Source organism: Paralichthys olivaceus, chromosome 12, assembly GCF_024713975.1.
Source record: "Paralichthys olivaceus isolate ysfri-2021 chromosome 12, ASM2471397v2, whole genome shotgun sequence".
Taxonomy (NCBI): domain Eukaryota; kingdom Metazoa; phylum Chordata; class Actinopteri; order Pleuronectiformes; family Paralichthyidae; genus Paralichthys; species Paralichthys olivaceus.
In genome coordinates this window covers 23,782,318-23,803,072 of record NC_091104.1, presented here as the reverse complement: position 1 = coordinate 23,803,072, position 20,755 = coordinate 23,782,318, and the positions used below count along the sequence as shown (strand labels likewise).

At 40.9% G+C, this 20,755-nt stretch overlaps 1 protein-coding gene across 2 annotated transcripts; it reads right to left on the bottom strand.

Annotated features, from left to right (window-relative positions):
• Positions 1–344: 344 nt before the first annotated feature.
• rin3 (Ras and Rab interactor 3) lies at positions 345–18,795 on the bottom strand. Of its 2 annotated transcripts, none has more exons than XM_020084571.2 (14): positions 18,584–18,795; positions 13,874–14,471; positions 10,895–11,006; positions 10,670–10,742; positions 10,150–10,241; positions 8,195–9,248; positions 5,497–5,677; positions 5,212–5,383; positions 4,621–4,742; positions 4,275–4,461; positions 3,226–3,357; positions 2,965–3,131; positions 2,325–2,439; positions 345–1,258 (listed from the first exon to the last, which is right to left on the bottom strand). In XM_020084571.2, exons 1-14 carry the CDS (start codon positions 18,616–18,618, stop codon positions 996–998), a joined length of 3,303 nt encoding a protein of 1,100 aa, XP_019940130.2. In that variant the 5' UTR covers positions 18,619–18,795; the 3' UTR covers positions 345–995. The 2 variants fall into 2 exon arrangements, with proteins under 2 accessions (XP_019940130.2, XP_019940131.2); XM_020084572.2 differs by having other exon boundaries at positions 345–1,255; positions 18,584–18,786.
• Between the last annotated feature and the right edge of the window lie 1,960 nt (positions 18,796–20,755).

The following is a 20,755-nucleotide window of genomic DNA, read 5'->3' as shown; positions in this document are numbered from 1 at the left end:
GTGAAGTTATAAATCCTTTTTTTTTCCTGGTTGGTAAGTCATTTACTAATACTTCATGTAGCATTGTAAGTCAATGATTCTGGATCATTTGGCTGGTAATAAAATTAATAAATGCTTCTTTAGTTGTGACCAAATCGACATTCGCAGGTACAGTAAGTGGTCATGTAGTCCAGTTTGTCACAACCTGCCGATCAAACGGCTGCTTTTATTAATGGACAATACATCTTTTGCAAATAATTATTCATCATCTATTACTGGAGCCCTGTTTTCAGATAGAAATATATTATATCATATTGTTAAAAAGAACAAATCCTCATGGAAGCAAACAAGAAAAAGAACTGTCAAACTGTGAAAACCAGTTTATTTACAATATAGTTAGTATCAGTATATAGAAAACAAACGTGGAAGGAAACTTCTGGAGTGAAAATTCATAATTGGTTCATATAGCTGCTACTGTACCTCTGCTTTAAATAAGAGTCTCTAGTACTTTCCCCCATTAAAGGTGTTTTGGGAGGTTTTTTTTCATAAAATATAATTGGTCTAAATGGTGTTGATTTGATTTGTAAAAATTACAGATTTGTCCTGTTCTTATTTTCCTGAACCACAATAATTAGAAACTTATAGTCAATGCCTGTTTGTCTCAAGTATCATAGAGTGTGAAAAGTATAAACATGATAATGTATGTGTATTTTGAAATAACATGCACTTTTACATTTTATAAAACCACATCCTCCCGTAGTTCCTGGGGTTCCAGACCCCTTATTGAAAAAACAAAATCAGTCCTTCATCTCTCTGTCGCTTTATGTTAGTTGACCACAGCCGACTGTGTGAAGAGAGTCACATCATATATACACGTTTGCTCAGATTCAATCCTTTGAGTTATCTTGCATGCATTAATCCACGTGCGTCTGAACTTTGAATTAGATAAATATTTCAGGTGCACTGTTAATGGTTGACAGAGTGATACCGCAGCATCCACTGCGTTGCTGGAGCAGTTATAAACAAATGAGACTGTCCTCTTCTTCCGCCTCTGGCTCCACTGTGGCTTCTTCAGCGGCGAAGAAGCTCTCTGTAGGTGGAGCCGGGGGCGGATCACTGGGGCAGCTGCGGACGGGCTGGTTGTCGGGTTCCTCGATGGGGTGATAGACAAAGCAGTAGGCTCCGGGCTGGCAGCTGTTCTTAAAACTAAGAGCCAGCTCTGTAGAGGCCAGGGGCTGCTGAACGCCATCCATATACATACTGAGTGTGTAGCCTTCTGCTGGAGAGAAACACAGAGGCATGTCACAAACATATGACTTAACAGTGCAGTGATAATATATAGATGCTTTCAGACATGTACTGAACTTTGACTGTAAAGGTACAGTGTGTAGAATTTTGTGATATCTAGTGTTGAAATTTCATGTTGCAGCTGAACACCCCTCACCTCACCCTCTCCTTCCAAACATGAAAAAGAAACTGTGGTAGCTTCAGTTGTCATAAAAACTCAAAAGGTGTTTAGTTTGTCCAGTCTGGACTAATGTAAAAAACATGGCAGCCTCTGTAGAGAGCGTCCCCTCGATGTAAATATAAAGTATTTAAATATAAAGGGCCTTTTCTGAGGTAAAGAAAACTACAATTCATACAATTTAGATGAAACAAACTAGTGAAAACATCATGAGGATTATTCTACATTCAATCTCTGCCAATATTTCCCTCTTACTTAAGTCTTAAACACTGGACCTTTAACTCCTGACATTATCCAGAGGGGTTTTATAATTTCCGAATGTGAAAAAAGAGCAGAAGGTAATGGTTGTGATGATGACGCAACAGATGAAAAACTGGAAAAATACAGAAAGGAATACCAAAACATCTGGAAGACAAAGCAGTGACATACAAGTAGAGGACACGACGAGGATTTCAAGGGAGTTTGTGGTGATACGAGCCGACACCGGTGTCAATGTGCCACAAACAAAAACGTGATCTCCACAGAGGAATTTATACATTATGTCCTGTCTCTACTCCTCACCTCAACGTTTCAGAGATTTCTGTTTTGTCGAATGTGTCTGAGCGAAGAATCTCCTGCTGTGTTCTTCATGTGTGAAGAAGAAAGCACAGACCCAACGGTGCGGACAGTCTCAGGAGTTCATGTCTTGAAACGGCATAGTAGTGCCATAGTAAAACTATATAACTAAATAACTGATGAATTATTGTTTCCAGCTGCATTATGGGAAATGGACAATGCAGCTTTTTGGCCATGTAAAAGTGTGATCTCATCCTGAATGAATACATGAAATCTATCTCTTGCATGTCCTTTAACTTTATGGAAATGCTTCTCAGATATTCACCTTGCTCAAAGCGGGCGGCACACTGCTCAGCCAGCTCCTCGATGGTCGTCGTGGGGAGGACACCCAGAGTTTTGGGGTTGGTCCCAATCTCAGGACAACACACTGTCAGAAAGTCCTACACAACACACATACACAAAAACATTGGAGAAATATAACACTTCAGCTTGTTTCACTGTGTGTGTGACTCAACCTGTGCGTTTCTGTTCTCAGTTTCATTTTATAATTATGAGAAGTACACGTACTATCAACATGTTTTTTATTTGTTAATGCATATTGTATTCTATTCATATTGTGTCTGAGCCATAGTACACACTCTGACTGGCAGCATTTTTCAAAGTCCATGTTCTGTGTGTAAGTATGACTTATGTTATAAAGAACTTAATGTGTTTACACATCAAGATTACTTTTCTTCCTTATGGAGACAAACAGCAGGTCCCCATAAGCAGGACCTGCTGTTTGTCTCCATAAGGAAGAATACTGAAATTTAATAGTGAAGATCTTTTTTTGTTGAGTGGTATGATTAGGTAAAGATTAGGAACAGGGTTTGGAGTTAGACAAGTAGTAGTTTTGGTGTGTGCACGTGTGTGAGTGTGTGTGTGAGTGTGTGTGTGAGTGTGTGTGTGTGTGTGTGTGTGTGTACCCGCACAGATCCTTGGGACATACGCTCCTGGTTGAGTGTGCGTCGTCTCTCCCAGCGGTGGATGGAGTCCTGAACCTCTCTGCTGAGCTGCCGTGTTGCTGACCTCTGCTGGTCAAAAGACTTAATGTGCTCCAGAGCCCCATAGGTGGTGGTCAGATAATAGGAACCTAAACACACACACACACACATACACACAATCAGTCATGTATTCAGCAAGTCGACAAGAAGAACTGTTTCTGAGCATGTATTAGTGTACTCTACCTTCTCCTATTGTTAGTGATGGGTCCATCAGCTCCATCATATACTCAATATCCATCTGTAGGGTGGACAGATTGGATCTGGCCAAGACGTACATCATTACAGGCAGGAAGTCATCAGCACCGTAGGACCGCCCTACACACACACACACACACACACACATTAATTAACACATGCACAAAGACACACTGCTATAAATATTTAGATTTTCCGTACAGGAACCAAGTTTTGAACTGAATTGGAGAATTTGAATCACTGATTCATGTAATTTATTTGCAAAGGGCATGCGTACTGGTATGCACTTATGCCTTTGCATTTGGTTTACCTTGTGAAAGGGTCTATGTTGACCTAAACTACAATCTTTCCTTTACATACTGTAACCAAATGAAAATCTAAAAGAAAAAAAAGCCTTTCTGCATTCAGGCAGACAGATCTTAAGGCAAACTGCTTCCACACATGGTGGAATAGAACAACCACAACTCCCAAAAAAAACAGTCTATAGGAACTTTGCCACATTATTGTAGAAAAAACTGCTATGGAAAGATGAATAAGTTTGATATGATCATAATTTGAAACATTAGATTCCATGAATATCCAAATCTAGTTTTGTCAGCATCTCCACCAGAGAACAGTTGGAATGCTCATGCTTCCTAAATGGGGCCAAAAATGCAGACACAGAAGACACCTTTTTTTTTACCATGAATGCAGCTCTATGTCTCTGGATCCTAGTTTGTGTAACACAGAATCCAAGCTGCAAAACAATAATGTCTCCTGATGTGGTAAACTGTGTTTATTTCTCGTTTAACTTTTATTAAAACTGACACAAGGACAGCTTACAGGCTCATTTATGCTCAACGTTAAATATGTAAACAGAATCAGACAGAGCTGTGCATCCAGATTTGTGCTCGTCCTCTGAAAGCTGACAGATTTGGATCGTATGTGGTGTGCAACAGTTACATTTCTTTTGAATGGACATGCCTCTTATCGTACGTAAGGGCAGCATAAATGAGCCTTTAGGGCTGAGAGGTTAAAGGTGTGTTGGGGGTTCTGACCGGGGCAGCTGATGGACATGGACTCGTAGATGATCTTGCAGGACTTCAGCAGGAGCTCGATCTTTTTCTGAGGAGAATACTCCAGATGGAGGTTGTTCAGTTTGATGCTGATCTTCTCCATAGCAGAGGCCTCGGGGACAGAAGTGGTTACTCCTAATGCTGTGGTGGTGCTTCCTAGAACAACAGACTGACACACACAGGCAAGATCACAACCGCTGCTAAATCTACAGTAACCGTCTCATGCAGCTGCAGTGTACATGCCATGTTGGTGATAAATGTAAAAGTACATCACAATCACTTCCCAGCTAATAGGGTGACCACTGAAAGAGCTCATGTTGTGTCGTACCTGGTTCTGTGTCAGTTGTTTCAGGCTGTTGTCGTTGTTGTGTACTTTCTCCAGACACTTGTAAATTGGCTCCCTTAGTGGCTTCAGTACACTCTTGCACAGGGCAGCTTCGACTATGCTCTCTGCATGATCACACACACACACACACACACACAAGTCACTTGCAAACTTCATGTCCATGACTCACTTTTCCTGTGCTCTTGATTGGCGTGCAAATCTTGAAAAGAGGAGTCAAGTTGTTGTTTAAACTCTCCAAACACGTAAATACACATGTTTTTTACAGCCATGTCTTTCAAAATTCTGACTTTGATGCACATGAACACATCGATGTCAGAACAATGACCTCACAATTCTGGAAATTGGAGCAAGTTCGATCTTACTTTCAAAAAAATATCTCATAATGCAGCTCAACTGTATCCTTTCAGTATCACCCCTCATATGAGACATTGTACTGTTTTTGCAGGGTGGGTGGTAGAATAGAAAGTTAAATATGTAGAGGAAATAACAGTTTGAAAGAATTCTCTAAAGCTCTACATGAGACAAAATAACAGAAAACATGGTAAAGGAAGTATTATATAGCAGTAGAGTTACCTAGTTTGTCTTGTACATTCTGATGTTGCGGCTCCAACATGGCCTGCAGCTCCGCGCTCTGCAGCAGGTAACTCTTCAGCTGAGTCATCATCTGTCTGATCTCCTGTAACAGCTCAGTAGACGAGGAGTGGTTTACCATGGTCTCCAGGGTGAAAGTACGGTGTTCTTTGACCTACAGGTGCATTCGTGTTATAAACTTTTGGTTGGCGCTGTTATCCAGAGCGGTCCGCACACATCAGACAATTGTTGAAGCCGCTATGGATCTGTCTTCCTCTGTGTACTCACCAGGTTGCCAAAGTAGCTCAGAGGGTCCCTGGCCAGCTCTACAATGCGCTGTGTGAGGCGGCGGTCATGGCTGATGAGGCTGGTGATGACGCTGGACAGGCGGTAGCGGGCTCTACCTAACATAACGGTGGTCGGGGTCCTCCTCACTGCTGCCTTGGGACTACGGCTCTCTGCAGGACGACTGCAAAGAAACATGCAGTGAGACTGTGTCTTCAGTTTTTTCCTGCACTTGAGTGTTTGATTTGTAACTTGCATGTTGCACTTTTGGAAACATTGCAGGAACTTTCTGTGAAGTGACTGAATTTCCTTTAATTGTTGATAATAAAAAGCAAACAACCTTTTCAGGTCAGTACCTGATAAGGCACTCGGAGTTTCTGGCCTAAGAAATTATTAACCTTCCTGGTCTTTCATGTATATAAGAATAACACTTAGTAATAAAACAAATTCAGCTTTTCAACATTGACAACAACGGCAAATACAATCAATTCTCCAGTTCAGGTTTCCATGTACTGAGTTGAGCCTCACTGAACTTTTAATAAAGGTGGTGCAGCTTCATAGTTTGGTTGATTGAGTGCCGCAGCAGGTGTTTGCTTGCTGCTGCTCAGTTACTGCAGGTCACTTTTACAGTTTCTGAAAGAAAGCTCCAACCAACAGCCCATTCAAAACAGGCAGGTTTACAACAGGCACTGCACTAGTACTTTTAAAATACCAAGGTCATACTCACCAAGCCCTTTATTAGGAACATACTAATACTTAATAATACTGGCCAGCTCTTCCCCTTGTTGTTAAACAGCCCCAGTTCTTTGTAGCGTGTCAGAAACCTTCCTGTGAGATTCTGCTCCATATTGACATGACTGTATCACATAGCTTCTACAGATTTGTCAGCTGTTCATCAAAGCTGCTTATCTCTCACTCTATCCCTGACTCCAACACATCCGAAAGTTGTTCCGCTATTAAAAATATGGTCAACTGTGGCCAAAAATTGATGCATTTGCTCCAGATTGTGACTCTGCCTTCTGCAGCCTCAGCAGAAATCCAGATTCATCAGACCTCGCTACACGTTTCACTCTTCAACTGTCCAGTGCTGGTGAGTCTGTGCCAATGCAACTTCACATTTTTCTTCTTGTCTGACAGGAGTGGAACCTGCTGCATCCACCTCGAGTACAAGGTGTTGTTACTTCTAAGGTTATCCAAGTTTCCGTGTTATTTCTGTCAGCTCTAAACAGAACCGCTGCTCACTGGCTGGTTTCGGTTTTGGCTGCCCTCTGACTAAATCACTAGAGAGTTCAGTGTGTGTGAAAATCTCAAGAGATCTACCAGTCGTGAGGATCTAAGAATAGCAAAGTCTTGTGTTCCCTTTTCAAGCAGTCCAACATTTTACTAAACTAGTAAAGTAAAGTAACCTGCTAAAGCCAAATAACCTTATTTCTACTATGTAAATGGGACGTAGGAAAACTGATCTTAATGCCACATGTCACACAGTCAGTGAATCAGAAGCATTTCAGCAGTGGATATTGAAAGTCCTATCTAAGAGACATGTTTTTTTTTTCTGTTTTGGTTCACCACAAGCGGTTATTCTGGAACCTTTCTTCCTCCTCATGCACTTGCACATAGTCACAAGGTTTATTAAAACAAGACTTCCTTACAAGGCCACACACTGACTCAGACCTGTGCATGCACTTCAGTCAACCCCTCAGTGGCTGGTCTGCATGAGTATTTGGAAAATATATTACATTTCTGAATTTGTTTAAGATGATTGACAATAAATCCTCCAAATAACTCTAAGGGCACAGAGGGGGGAGGGTGCCTCCCCTCTAAACTAAAATGCACAAAACAAATTACATGACAGTTGGTGTGCCAATTAGACTGGCTAACATTATCCCTAGTAAAAATGAACAACTATCCTATACTGCATATATATGAACACATACTGTAGTTGTTTTTTCCCATATCTTTATTCAAGAGTGTGGTCTTTCAGTTTGAGGACAGGACTTTTTGAGTTTATGTTCAGAATTTGAAAAGCTTTCACTGGAAACCCTGCGCTGGCCCCTGCCTGTGTTTATCTGCTGGTGCTCAACCTGTGTGCTTTGAATCAGATTTCCTGCACCCCAGCTCTTCTCACATTGCTTTTAAGTGTGGTTGCGACCTCTGTCTGATTTCTCATCTGCTCTTAGATTCTTTGTGCAACAAGTCAGTCAAAATTCCCCAAACACACGCCAGGTGTACACATGATGAATTAATTAAATGAACTGCCTGTAGTGGACTTTTAAAGACAGCTAACACACCCACAACTAGTGCGGGACAATTTCACTCGTCATCATTGCACCAGGCATTCTGTTGGTTGAGGAATTATGATGGACTTGTTTCACGCATGCACAGAAGAAGCATGAGTAAATCGCATGATTCAGGGCATCTATTTAGGCATCTAAGCACTAACTGTTACTAATGGTATGAAACTGTATATAGGCTGATGAACACTTGCACTTGCCCCAGCACGGAATTTATTATTATTACAGTATTAATTTAACCATTAATATAATAATAAACTAATAACATTTGTGGCCTAGTCCTTGTCCCCAACATCCCGGGATCACTCATTGTTTCACATCAATTTAGGGAACGGTGCCATTCATTAGTTTTCCAGAGTGGAAGAGCTCCACCCCTTTGCCTCTGCCATCACCAGCCAATCAAAACCTACCTGTGGTTCTGCTCCTGTTCCTGCTTCGCCTCTCCTTCTTCTTCTGTGCTGCTGGTAGAGCAGGAGTCGGGGTCTGTTGCCAGAACAGCACCTCCCTGTGGTGAGTACAGGGACACATCTGGCCTCCGCGCTGGCGAGGGAGGTGGGACTTTCATCCCCGCACTCTGATTGGCTAAACCTCCTCCAGCCTGGGTGGGGCACACAGGTGTGTCTGGGGAACATGGCTTCCTCCTGGGTGGAGGGACTGGACGGGACGGTTTCTTCACTAATGACGGACACTGTGAACCAGGTTTCAGTTTTTCCTCCTTTTTATCCATTTTTACCTCTTTTTCCTCCTTCTCATCCTGTTTCTCACTCTTTTCTCCATCTGTTTTTACCTCCTCTTGATTTTGGCTTTTACTCTCTTCTTCAACTCCCTCACTCAGCAGACCTGATTTACTTCCTGTTTTCTCTTGTCCTCTGTCTCCTCCCCCATTTTTCTCAGCTCTCTTAGCAGGATTTTGTCCCTTCTCTCTCTCCGTCCCCTCTCCTACCTCTTGGTCAGTGCCTTTCCTGGAGGAGGTGCGACGGAGAGGAGCAGGAGGCAGAGGGGGAGCACCGCGGCACTGCAGGGGGACAGGAGGCCTCAATGGAATAGGTGATGTTGACATTAACTTCCTCTCTTCTCTTTCCCCACCTCCTCCCTTTCCTTCCTCTTTTCTCACAGCAGCTGTAGTTACAGAAGATGGAGGGTGAGGTGAGGGGGGAGAGGAGAAGAGGAGGCCCATCCCAGACCCTAAGCCAAGGCCGGGTGGGCGGGGTGGGGGGCGTTTGTATTTAATCTCCTGGTTGGTCATGGTCTTGGACTGAGTTTTGTCCTCTTGGCTGTCTTTCTGTGGGGCTTCTCCATTCTGTAGGGAGGAGGTGATGTTTTGATTGGACACAGAGGAATGGTTCTGGTTTTTGTTAGGGCGGTCCTCTACAGTGACCGTGTTGACGTACATGTACAGACTCTTCTGATCCAGAATCAGGTCCTGGTTGTTTGCCTGCTGGTGCAGCTCAGACGTCCAGAAATCTGCAACACATGCAGCCAGTGTTGAAAAGTTGATTTGAGCTTACGAATCATGATGTATTAGCTTTTATGGACTTTTTGGTTTGTCCTCTTATAATAATCTATCTCCTATCATATTATATCACTATTCTTTCATTGATCAGCATCATGATCTTGTGCTGATAATTTTCCAATTTCTTAGTGTTTTATTTGATTTTAAATGGATATATTTCAAAGATTTCGTTTCAAATACAATTAATCATTTCAGGAGAGTTGTATCTAAAAGGTTCACGAGAGGGACTATTTCTTTGCTGGTTGCAGTGACTGATGTGGGGTCTTTGTCACCATGAGGTTGCCAGGTAACCAGAAGAGACAATAACAGGACATCATTGTGCTCGTGTCCTGCACATAGCACCTCATAAAACAGAGATTTACCCTTTGTCTTTTACACTGATTAAATTAAATTGAACATGTTCATGAGTGATTTTAAAGTTGTACAGATTATGAGAGCAAGGTTGAATATTTCCTCTTTATCCAGTTGTTATGCTAAGCTAAGCTATCAGTCGCCAATAGATTTAAATTTATTGTCAATGTACCACTCTAACATTTTATCATGAAAACTCCAAAACATTCAACTATGAATCAACTATGAACTACACTGGACCATCTAATGTCCAATAAGTCCTGTAAACGTGATATAATGCTTACATTATCCATCATATACTCTGCTGGTTTTTCTTATGTCATATATTTTAGCTGGCTTGTCTCAGCACCTAATACTTTTTAATCAGGGCGTTTTTCATAGTGTCCATTCATTGTGAGTCTGTATGTTCACGCTGTCCTTCACTTCCCTTTTTTTTCAATGCTGTATCTTGTTCTCAGCAATGACCCAACTTCAGTGCACTAATGATGTAGATTTATCTACCTGCACCCAAAGCAGAGATGACCTCCAGCTCCTCTCTCTTAGTTGCCGTGGTAATGGCCCGGGGTAACCTCAGTCGGACGTTCAGGATGTCCCTGATTGGTGGATTCAATTAGCCAGCGTTCAGTGTAAGCAGGGAGTTTGAATATTCTGTTATAACACTCTGTGATGGCATTCGTGTGTGTGTGTGTGTGTGTGTGTACACAGGTTTATATCCATGTGCCTTATGTAGCTTCCTAGGCACTTTGTGTGAGTTTTTTCCTGTGTGTCTGTATATGTACATGTGTATATTTATACATACGTGTCTATGCATGTTTATGTATTGTGCATATACAGTATGTATGCTGCATGACTTGAGTGGGATATATTTCTTATAATATGTGAACAAACAATTACAGATATTTTTGTAAAGCATCAAATCACAACATACATCAAGGCACAACATTAAGGTCGACAATTTACAGAGTTATAGATAATAGATATGATTTGTGTGTGTGAGTGAGTGTGTGTGTGTGTATTTTACCTGCTGGCACAGTAGAAGGAGATCAGTTTGAAGATGTCATCAAACACCAGGGAGGATCCATCTAAATGAACAACTGGGACAGAAAACATTTGAAGAAATAATCACTAACTGCTCCATCATGTCATCTAAGCTCCGACACGCTCCTTCTGCATTTTCTATTAACGCTACTTGAACCTTAAATAGCAGCTCTGGAGAGCAGAAGTTGCTTTGTTGTGTAACACCTACATGTCTTGTGCTGCTTGACCATCAGGCTGTGTACGAGCGGCGCCCCCTGGTCATCTGGCAGGCGTACTGACAGTGTGAGGCCCTTATCCTCTGTGCTGTGAACCAGGAAGGCCTGCAAATGTCAGCATGAGCACAGAACACAGACAAAAATTAAAAGCAATAAAAAATATATTATTTAAAATGTTCATACAACACATCATACAAAAACTCAACTGAATATTTCAAATACTTACTCAAAAGGTTTTGTCCTAAATTTACCAATTACATTTTTTTCTCAAATTTATCAATTAAAGTATCTATATAAATATTCCCAGAAAACAGAATATCGGTGGGTAAATTTGATTTCAGTTGGTAGACTTTTAAATAATTGGTTGTTTAATCTGGGAATTATTAGTCTGTTAGGATTATTTTATTCAAAAATATAAAAATGTATAGACAATCAAGCCTATACATGAATATTAGAACCAAAAAAATGATCTAATATTAGATTAATTATTAATTATACCTTACTCTGGTTCCTTGGAATATTTCACAATGTTAAAGCATACATTTTAAAATAGTTCATATTTTAAAATATACACTTCTATGCTTTTAATACAATGAATAGATTGGTGCACGTGGACGTTAAGCCATAATTACCTCCTCTAATGACAGTGGTGTTTTCATTTTGTTTTTATGTGGATGTGAATTACTGGGCCGGTCCAGGAATTTTGTTTCACTCTTGCTACGGAGTTTCACACAGAATTAATTCAATGTATGGTGGTAGTGGGGGTGCATGTGCACAAATGTCGCTCTCATGGGCAACAAATGCTGAGTCACAGGTAGACTGACTAAAGAGTGAAAAACAAGTTCTTGCATTAGAGAGAGAACTGCGTCAGAAGCCACTTGCAGGTACACACATTACTGTAGCTGAAACTATGACGTCTGACTGTCTGCGTGGATGGTACAAACTTTATGAACGTTGACCTGTGCATTAGACAAATAGTGCTGCACACAGCTATACAATACAGGAATGCATTAAAACACCAAGTCAGAGATATTTTATGTTATTATGAGGATTATGAAGGGAAACTCTACCTCGACATAGAGCTTTAGCCATGGTGAGGTATCTGCTGTCAAAGTGCCTTTCATAGTTATAGAATAATAATATTCATGCTGTATCCAACATATAATAAGCTTCCAGTTTCATGTATATTTATTAATGTTGGTGCCTAAAACCAGCCATTGACCTGATGCATATATGCCAGTTAAAGGTCACATCACCTTTATTAAGACTCAACAGACAAAGCAGGCAAGGACGAGACAATGGTGAAGTCAGGGTGAGAAGGAAGTGACTGACAGCAGGAAAACTGTTTTAGTCTGCCTTTAAAAAATTTAAAAAACAGGCAAGTAATAACAGATTAGCAAAGGTGGAAAGCTACAGCCTGGAAATCACCACACACAATCTGACAGTGACTGGAAGGAATGAGTTAGTTTATAAATATTCTATAGGAGCTGGTTTAGAGCCAGGTGAGTACAGTAAGTGGGCAGGGAAGAGTCATTTGGCTGAAAAGCAGGAAGAAGTGGGGTTAGTGGAGGACAGCAGGGAGCAGCAGCATCTGAAATAACGAGAGCACGTGTACCAGAGAATCAATAAATGAATGCAGGAAAGAACTGAGAAAACTTATGGGTGCACTAGCAACAACGACTGGGCTGGCATTGCACAGTAGACCGAAGCTCTAAAAAACGCTTTGATGTTGTATAAGAGAGTGCACATTAAGTGCAGGTTAAGTGTGATAAGTGCTGGTGAATTTTCCGACAGTGTTCTATACTGATGGTGCTTGAATGTGCACTTAAAGCAACACTATGCAATTTTTTAACAAAAAAAATAGCAGCTTCAAAATGAATTCGACGGTAAAATGAGCTGGAGAACAGAGAATGGTGCCACTTTTTTTCCCTCCCATCAACCTGAAGGCTTGATCTTGTTCTATGCAACTGTAAGAAGTGTGGAATGGACTGAAGCTGCTTTCAGAATTGTAAAATGTCCAGGAATGTCAATGCCTGCTGCATTCTCTACCTATTGGTGAAACCCCTTTTTCCTGTTGAAGACTGTCCTGCTGCATTCTCCATATGTAAAAGCTCTAGAAAATATCCCCTCCAATTCCATCTCTTGATAGTCATAGGTTAAGTGGACAGAATAATGCCCAGCAGCTTAACTGTAGATATGTGAGACTTAGAAGTAATTTAATTTAACAAGTATTTATCTCCAATAATCAGCCAGGCAACCTTTAGAGATATGAAGAGTTGTAATCAGAGTTTGGTGTATTTGGTACAGCCGCCGCTCTTCTGGTTTAGGAAGCTGGGGATCAGGGGTAATAGCCACAGTTCGGTTGTATTTCAGCTCAATCAGTGGGACTAGGCATTCACAGCTCAACACATTGACAAGTTTAGTTTGTTTTCTCTACATGAAAACCACCTAATCTCAGACACAGGGCCTAACATCTTTGGGTGCAGAGGTCAGTGCTACTCTGTAAAGGTTAAATAGTGTTGCTTTAAGTGCTCAAGATGACGTGCTGGATTTGGGACAAACCCAAGATCTGCCATGTTTGTTAATATATCAATATAATACAAGTAAGTAATGAGAAGAAAACAGTAAATTGAGGCTAAACAGTGCCTTCTGTTGTCTGCTCAGTGTGTGGAAGAGTAGTTGACAGGAAGGAAGTTGCCTCTTTAAACAGGTTCCAGTCAGGGTGGAGACAGCTTCCTTTGGTCAGACTTGATGTGTTTGTGGTGTCACAGAATGCAAATATTTAATTCTCCAAAACATTTACTTTAAATGGACCAAAAATGTCTTATTTCTGTCTAATTAACAAAAATAGATGTTTCACAAGCCATACAACACTGGAATGATATTTTATTTCAGCAAGCACAATAATTTTGTATGTGTGTGTGTGTGTGTGCATGTGCGTGTGTGCATGCGTGTGTGTGTGTGTGTCCCACCCCATCTGTCTCTTTCTCCATTATACTCGGAGCTTGGTCCTGGCTGAGTCCTTTGGGCTGCCATACCGAGGCGCTCCCGATCAGGCGTTCGATAGGACTCAGTAATGATGGAGTAGTTGGAGAGACGGATGGGAGGACAGGGGTAGGTAGAGGGGGTGATGAGGAAGTGGAGGAGGATGAGAGAGTGGGAGATAATGAAGGAACAGGAGGATAAGGAGTCAAAGTGGGAGTAGGATCAGTAGAAGCACTTGATTGTAGAGAAACCAGAGGAGGAGGGACCGGAGAAGGGGAGAGAGGAGGCAGAAAAGATGGTGGAGGGTGGTTGGAGGGGAGAGATGGAGGACTGGATGGAGGAGGGGGATTGGAGGAGAGAGGGGGAGGAGGTTTGGAGACAGGTGGGAGAGGAGGTGGTAGGGACGGAGGTGTGGATGGAGGTAGAGGAGGTCGAGAGGGGAGCTGGCTGGGCTTTGCTGTAGGAGGCAGCGGGTTGGGTCGACATGGACGGACAGGAAGGTTCAAGGGCAGCAGGGTTGGAGATAGAGGAGAAGATGAGGGGATGGATGCTGTATCGAGTGGTCCTGTCAGAGAACTTGTGTGGCTGTAAAAGAAAGAAAGGCTCAAAGTCAGTGGTGGGAACTTGCAGAGGACTGATGACATCTTAACTTCCGTTTGGTCTAGAATGACCCTCTGCTCATGCTGATCACTGTTTCCTCTCCTGTCTCTTGCTCACATAGGTTCCTATTGAAACTGTGTTGAACCTGCACTAACTGATTTCTTACATCACTTATGTGCAGCAGAACAAGCTCTGAAAACAACATTAACCCATTATCACCTTTTCAGGTTGTTGAACATGCCACTAAATAGCTGCCAGCTGTTATCAAACCTTTTCTGTTAGTGCTGCAGCGAAAACAAGAGTTACAAATGTAACTGAGGTACTATGAATTCTGGATATCTCCTTCTTGCATACATGCAGGTCAAGTACTGTAGTTATACTTGAATCAGTTGCAAGAACAAATGTTCTCTATAATTGTCCAACCAGCTGCTTAAACTGGACAAAGTTAACTTAATAACTTGTTGTAAACTACTAGTGCAGTGCCTGTTCTAAACCTGACTGTTTAGACAGGGCTGCGTGCTTGTCCTGTGTTAATGCTCTGAAGCTACTTCAGAATTATTCCTTGTCATTAGTGAGTCCTCCTCGGTTCTACAATATACTGTTTCATTGTTTGTGTGCAGAGCTTTTGATAAACAGGTGCAGTGTGAAGTTTGAAAACGTTATGTTCATCCTACCTGGTTTATCGGCAATTAAGATTTTAAAGTCAATTATTTTCATAAAATGAAACTGAATTCACCTTGTGTGTGCCTTATATATATATATATATATATATATATATATATATATATATTTATGTTAGAATGATTTACTGAATTTTTGTTATCTTTTTATACATTGCATATTAATTCAGAGGTCTGTCAGGCAATTGACACAAAATTCACACCCAAGTTCATGACTTTAATAGAAAAAAAGCTCTAATTCAGCTTCATATGAAGCATTGTGCTTTTACTTTGTAGACAAATTGATATAGAGAAAGTGATTCTATGAGTGTTGCTATCTTGACATAGATCAGCACAAGTGACACCTGTGATTGTACAACATGTCCAAATCACACCAAATTCTGCACTTCCTTGTGCCCATAACAATACACATACCAAGTGTGTAGCCAATAAAAGGAACAAAGGTTTGTCAGATTAGTAGGTAGATGGCCCACCATATTGAAAATAGTTTTTTCACTCTGGTCGATGGTGAAGCAGCAGATATAATAAATGCAGACAATTTTCTATATTTTTATATGTGGGATCACTGCTGAGTTTGATACAAGGGAGGGAACACACCGTTAGTGTAAACATGAGGTGAGGTAGTTTTTTTTTTAACGTTTTTTATGGTTAAAACCAGCTGTGAGTAGCATCATGAGGATCTTCATCGTCATGATCATCATCATCTTACCCGTCATCATGATCATCATCATCATGATCAACACCACTATCATCTGACATCATCCACCTCACAAAAGAGAAGCAATTCCAGCCAACACATCAGAGAGGCTTGTTGGAGACAATTTTTAGCCCTAGATTAATAGACAGCAGCTAGCACTTATGAGCAACAAAACAGGATGGTGTTTTAATAACCAAAATTTCCCAGCCAGTGCAACAGTGTGGTTCACTGATGTATTTTAGTAGTCTTGAAAACAGTGACTTTTACAGCACAGAGGAATAAGTTATATCAATAAACACATGCAATGCATGAATTAATGTATTAATAGTATTGATCTTTTCATAAGATTTGACAATACAATGTAGACTATGCTTATTTTAGCCTTTAACCAGTTGATGTTATGTCAGTGGCTAAAAGCTGTTTTTTTCTGTCTCTGCAAAATACATTTAACTAAAACCAGAAAGGGCGAAAAGTCCTGTGCAACAAGAAGAATAGTGGGATTATTTGTGAGGTCTTATCATTGAGTAACAACATCATGGGCACAGATAGTTAGAATTATGTTAATGTGACAGTGAATTTAAATATGGCATATTAATATAACATGTTACAACATTTTCTGCTCTATTATTACTGAGCTGAGTTTTGTGTATAACAAAGAGAGAAAATATTAATAGTAATTTACTGTGGGAAACCACCACAGTCAATCCCATGATCCATTTCAGGGCCTCATAGCCAGCAGCTAATCACTGGTATGAAAGGACAGTGTAAGAAGTAACCACTGTATTGTTACCTTAAGCTATAGCTGCACTGCAGGAATACATAAACTGAATGTTCAAAAGTTCAATTAAAGAATAGACAGATAAGTTTCTTGTCCAGGGGTGGATCCAGGAGTGTGTCCAGATGAATTCTAAATTGCCCCTGTCCTGTCAGTGGTCTTTTTTTCTTTTTTTTTTCCAACTTACTAAAAAAGCAAACAAGAAATATGACAAAAAGCTTTTTTGAAGCTCAAAAAATGCTTGAACAAGTAATATTTGTTCTAATATATTCTAATATGTGTGGCTATGCTCAAAACTATGAAGCTAAGAGTTAACAAGGAATAACTCAAATGTGCACCTTATTGAATCAGGAATTGTGCGTGGACATTGGACATATTATTGGCCCCTCTGTGTAAATTGTGGCCCCTCATGGTCCCTGATTTGGAAAAATCCTCAATTACTCATGCTTTTGTTCCATTCTCATGAAATTTAAAGTAAAATTCTAAACACTGAGGCAATTACACAACTATGGAACAAACCTCAGGAGTCGTTGAGTCAGAAGTTGAAGTGTTATGTCAGCTTTATTTCAGAGCTCAGTAAAAACACTCAGCACAGACTTCCTCAAGTGTTATTTGAATTACTTCATACCTGCAGTCAAACTCCCTAATACCAGGGACTCTTATATTGAATACACAGTTATTATCATAGTCAGGGAGACATAAAATAATAATAATAGTATTTTCATATGGTTCCAAAGGGTCAAAGATCATTTGTTTAAAGCGTAAAGAAGCTCTCTGTGCAGTTCTCTCAACAGCACATTCGCTTTACTCACTTTACTCAGTGATGGAATGAATCCATTTGACTGATGTACTGTATTTAAAGGTACAGTGTGTAGAATTTAGTGATATTGAGTCTCTAAATTGCATGTTGCAGCTGAACACCCCTCACCTCACCCTCCCCTTCAAAACATGAAAAAGAACCTGTTGTAGCTTCAGTTGTCTTAAAAACTCAAAAGGTGTTTAGTTTGTCCAGTCTGGACTGATGTTAAAAACATGGCGGCCTCCATAGAGAGGACCCCCTCCATGTAAATATAAAGTATTTAAATATAAAGGGCCTTTTCTGGGGTAAAGAAAACTACAATTCATACAATTAAGATGAAACAAACTAGTGAAAACATCATGAGGATTATTCTACATTCAATTTCTGCCAATAGATCCCTTTCACCTAAATCCTTTAAATTTGCTCAACTTCAAGCAACAATAATAGTAAAAGGACACAAGTTAACTTAACTTTTCTGACACAGTGACTTTTCATACTTTCATGCCTTGTACTTAATGGTTGAGATAAAACAAAACACAGTAACTCACGTCACAATGAACTTGTTACTCAAGGTCTGCACAGTTGGTAACTGTCACTAGGTTCACTCAAGTTCATCTAGTAGCAGAAGAGTTGCACAAGCAAAAACTGAAACCCAAACTATTTATTGTCTGAGCGCCATCACTGTAACACAGTTTAAAAGTGCCAAGATTAAATATTAATCTTAAAACTCTCAGTAAATTCAAAATCAAACCAGCTTTCACATCCCCTCTGATCTGCCATTTTAAAAGTTCAGCAGCAACTTTTAACCCTTTATTATCTTCCACACAAGAAGACTCAAACAGCATTTCTGTAACAAAACGAAATATTCTGATGTATTTTCTCTTACAATCCATTTGATAGAAATCTGATCTGTGGAAACAACATCAAAACAGGACATTCCAAAAACCTCTGAGAAGACAGTGACCTATATATTAGCCGTTGAGTCATCACATCTGTTTTTCCAGCTCTGGCTGTCTGACTTTCGACCCCCAGCTCCCCCCCTCTCCTCTGTGGCTGTTACAGCGTCCTCATGCCTCAGCAGAATAAAGTTCCTGCTCTGTGGTTTTAACTCGGTTGTACTTTGCCCCAGACCCCTCGCAAACTCACCCAGTGTCCTGGGGAACGACGCTGGCTTCCATCATATTTCCACAGCTTCAGTGTTGGACTGCTCTATGTCACCCCCTCAGCTCCATCTGAAACCCCGCCTCGTTCTCTGCCCCCCCCCCCTCTTTTCTCCCTGCTGAGCAGGACTGAAAAGGGAAAAACTCGAACGCAAAGGGAAAATATGTTTCTGTGTGTCAGCCCTCCCCTTCTGCGTCAACTTCCTGAACTTGTCGGACAGGAAGACGCAGAGCATTTGGGGTCAGACTTCCCCCACCCTCTTTATTTGTCAGTGACACACATGTACGTCTTTTCAAACAGGGTTAAATATTCCATTGAATCTCAAAACGTCACATGGATATATATAACCCTGTTGATGTCCCGTACGCCTTCAACATTCAGCAGATGCTCCTTGAGTCTCCTCCTCTGCCTCCTTCTCTCCTCCCCTCTGCTTTTAAAGCTTTCCAGATGCTGCTCCATTCAAGCTGTGGAATGTACAACCTCATGTTTCTTGCAAGCTTCACTCTGCTTCCTGATTTCATGACTGCTGTGTGTAATTCTGTTACCCACCTCATGTCCACTGCTTATCTCTTCTCTAATTTATAGGCCTTTTTCTTTGTTTTCACAGGGGATTGTTTTGTTGTTGCTAAAAACCAGTAAGTAGGCTGCTGTTAGGGTTGGAGTTATACATTGGAATAGGAGTGTGAATGCATTTTGGAGGCTTTAAAATAGTCAAAACTGAAGACAACATATGAATCCTGACATTAACTAGTTAAATCATTACACAGTTAAAAGGCGTGGTCTAAAACTTCCTGTCTCCTTTTATTCATGTTTCAAATTCGACAACTAAGATTTTTTTATTTTTTTGAAACTATAACTCTCAAGCAAAGTTCAGTTTATCTCTGCCTGAGAGCTCTTAAGCTGAACTTACTGTAAAACCAGCAGATGTGGAGTTGAGTGGACATGCATCTGTGGTCAAAGACACACACACGCCCACCCAACCAAGTGTGATGACTGTGCAGCTGCTTCCTGTGCAAACAACCTGGTCATACATGCTTTGACTCTGCAGACCAGCCGCATGTGACAATAAGGTGGGAGGTTGTTTTCGCGTGAGTATGGCTGTTCAGCTGTAAATAACCACTGGAGGGAGCTATGGGACAGAGCATAATGCACCACAATAAAAAGAGTGGAAGCCATTGGAGAAGCCTGGAGTAGACGTCAAAGAATGTTCATCGATTTTGTAGGCACAGTTTCAGCTGTATGATCAGAAGGGAACTTGCATCCTCAAAATATCTCTGTCTACATATCTGTGCACGGTCATGCATATCTGTTCTCTCTCACAGCACCAGCGCAGATGTAATGCAGCCAAAATAAGTCTGATGGAAATCATTGAAGCTGAATTACTTGATGTTTGTCAACTAGGGGGCGGTGTCATTAGCTGAAAACACACTCACTCACTCATATTATCACCTTATCGGGTTTATGTGGCAAAAGATGTGTGAAATATTGATCAGTCACTCCAGTGGGGATCTATAGTGATTGATTTTTTTCGCCACTTGTGGGCAGCAGAACAAGCTGCGAATGCAACATCGATGGACTGAGCAGTTTATCATGAAAACCTTCCACCTGCTTACTCATGCAGTTATATAATCAACCAATCATGTGGCAGCAGAGCAGCCCATAGAATCATGCAGACACAGGTCAGGTGTTTCAGTTGATGTTCACACGATCATGATCATGATGGTTGTTAGTGTCCGACAGGCTGATGATCTGAGATCGGCACACAGAAGAGTCCTGAGAGTTTTTACACAGAGTGGAGCCAGTGAACAGCAGCTCTGAGGGCGGAAACACTGTTGGAGAGAGAGGTCAGAGGGAAACATCAAGAAGGATAACTCAGATAACCACTCTTTATAACTGTAGACACTACCAGTTCTCATTTAGTGTGCCAGTAGTTATTTGATTTATTCTCAAAATAAACATATTCATTATTGAAGCTTTAAACTTCCAGTGCCACAATGCCCACATCAGCCACAGCAATAGCATGTAAATAGATTAAAAAGTCCTTCAAAGTTGATATTGATCCCATGTAGAGTTAATGTTATAGCTTATGTATAACGTTAAATGATTTACGAGACATTTCTGATGTCTCTCTGTTCCACTTGGCACCTCTCAGTGTGA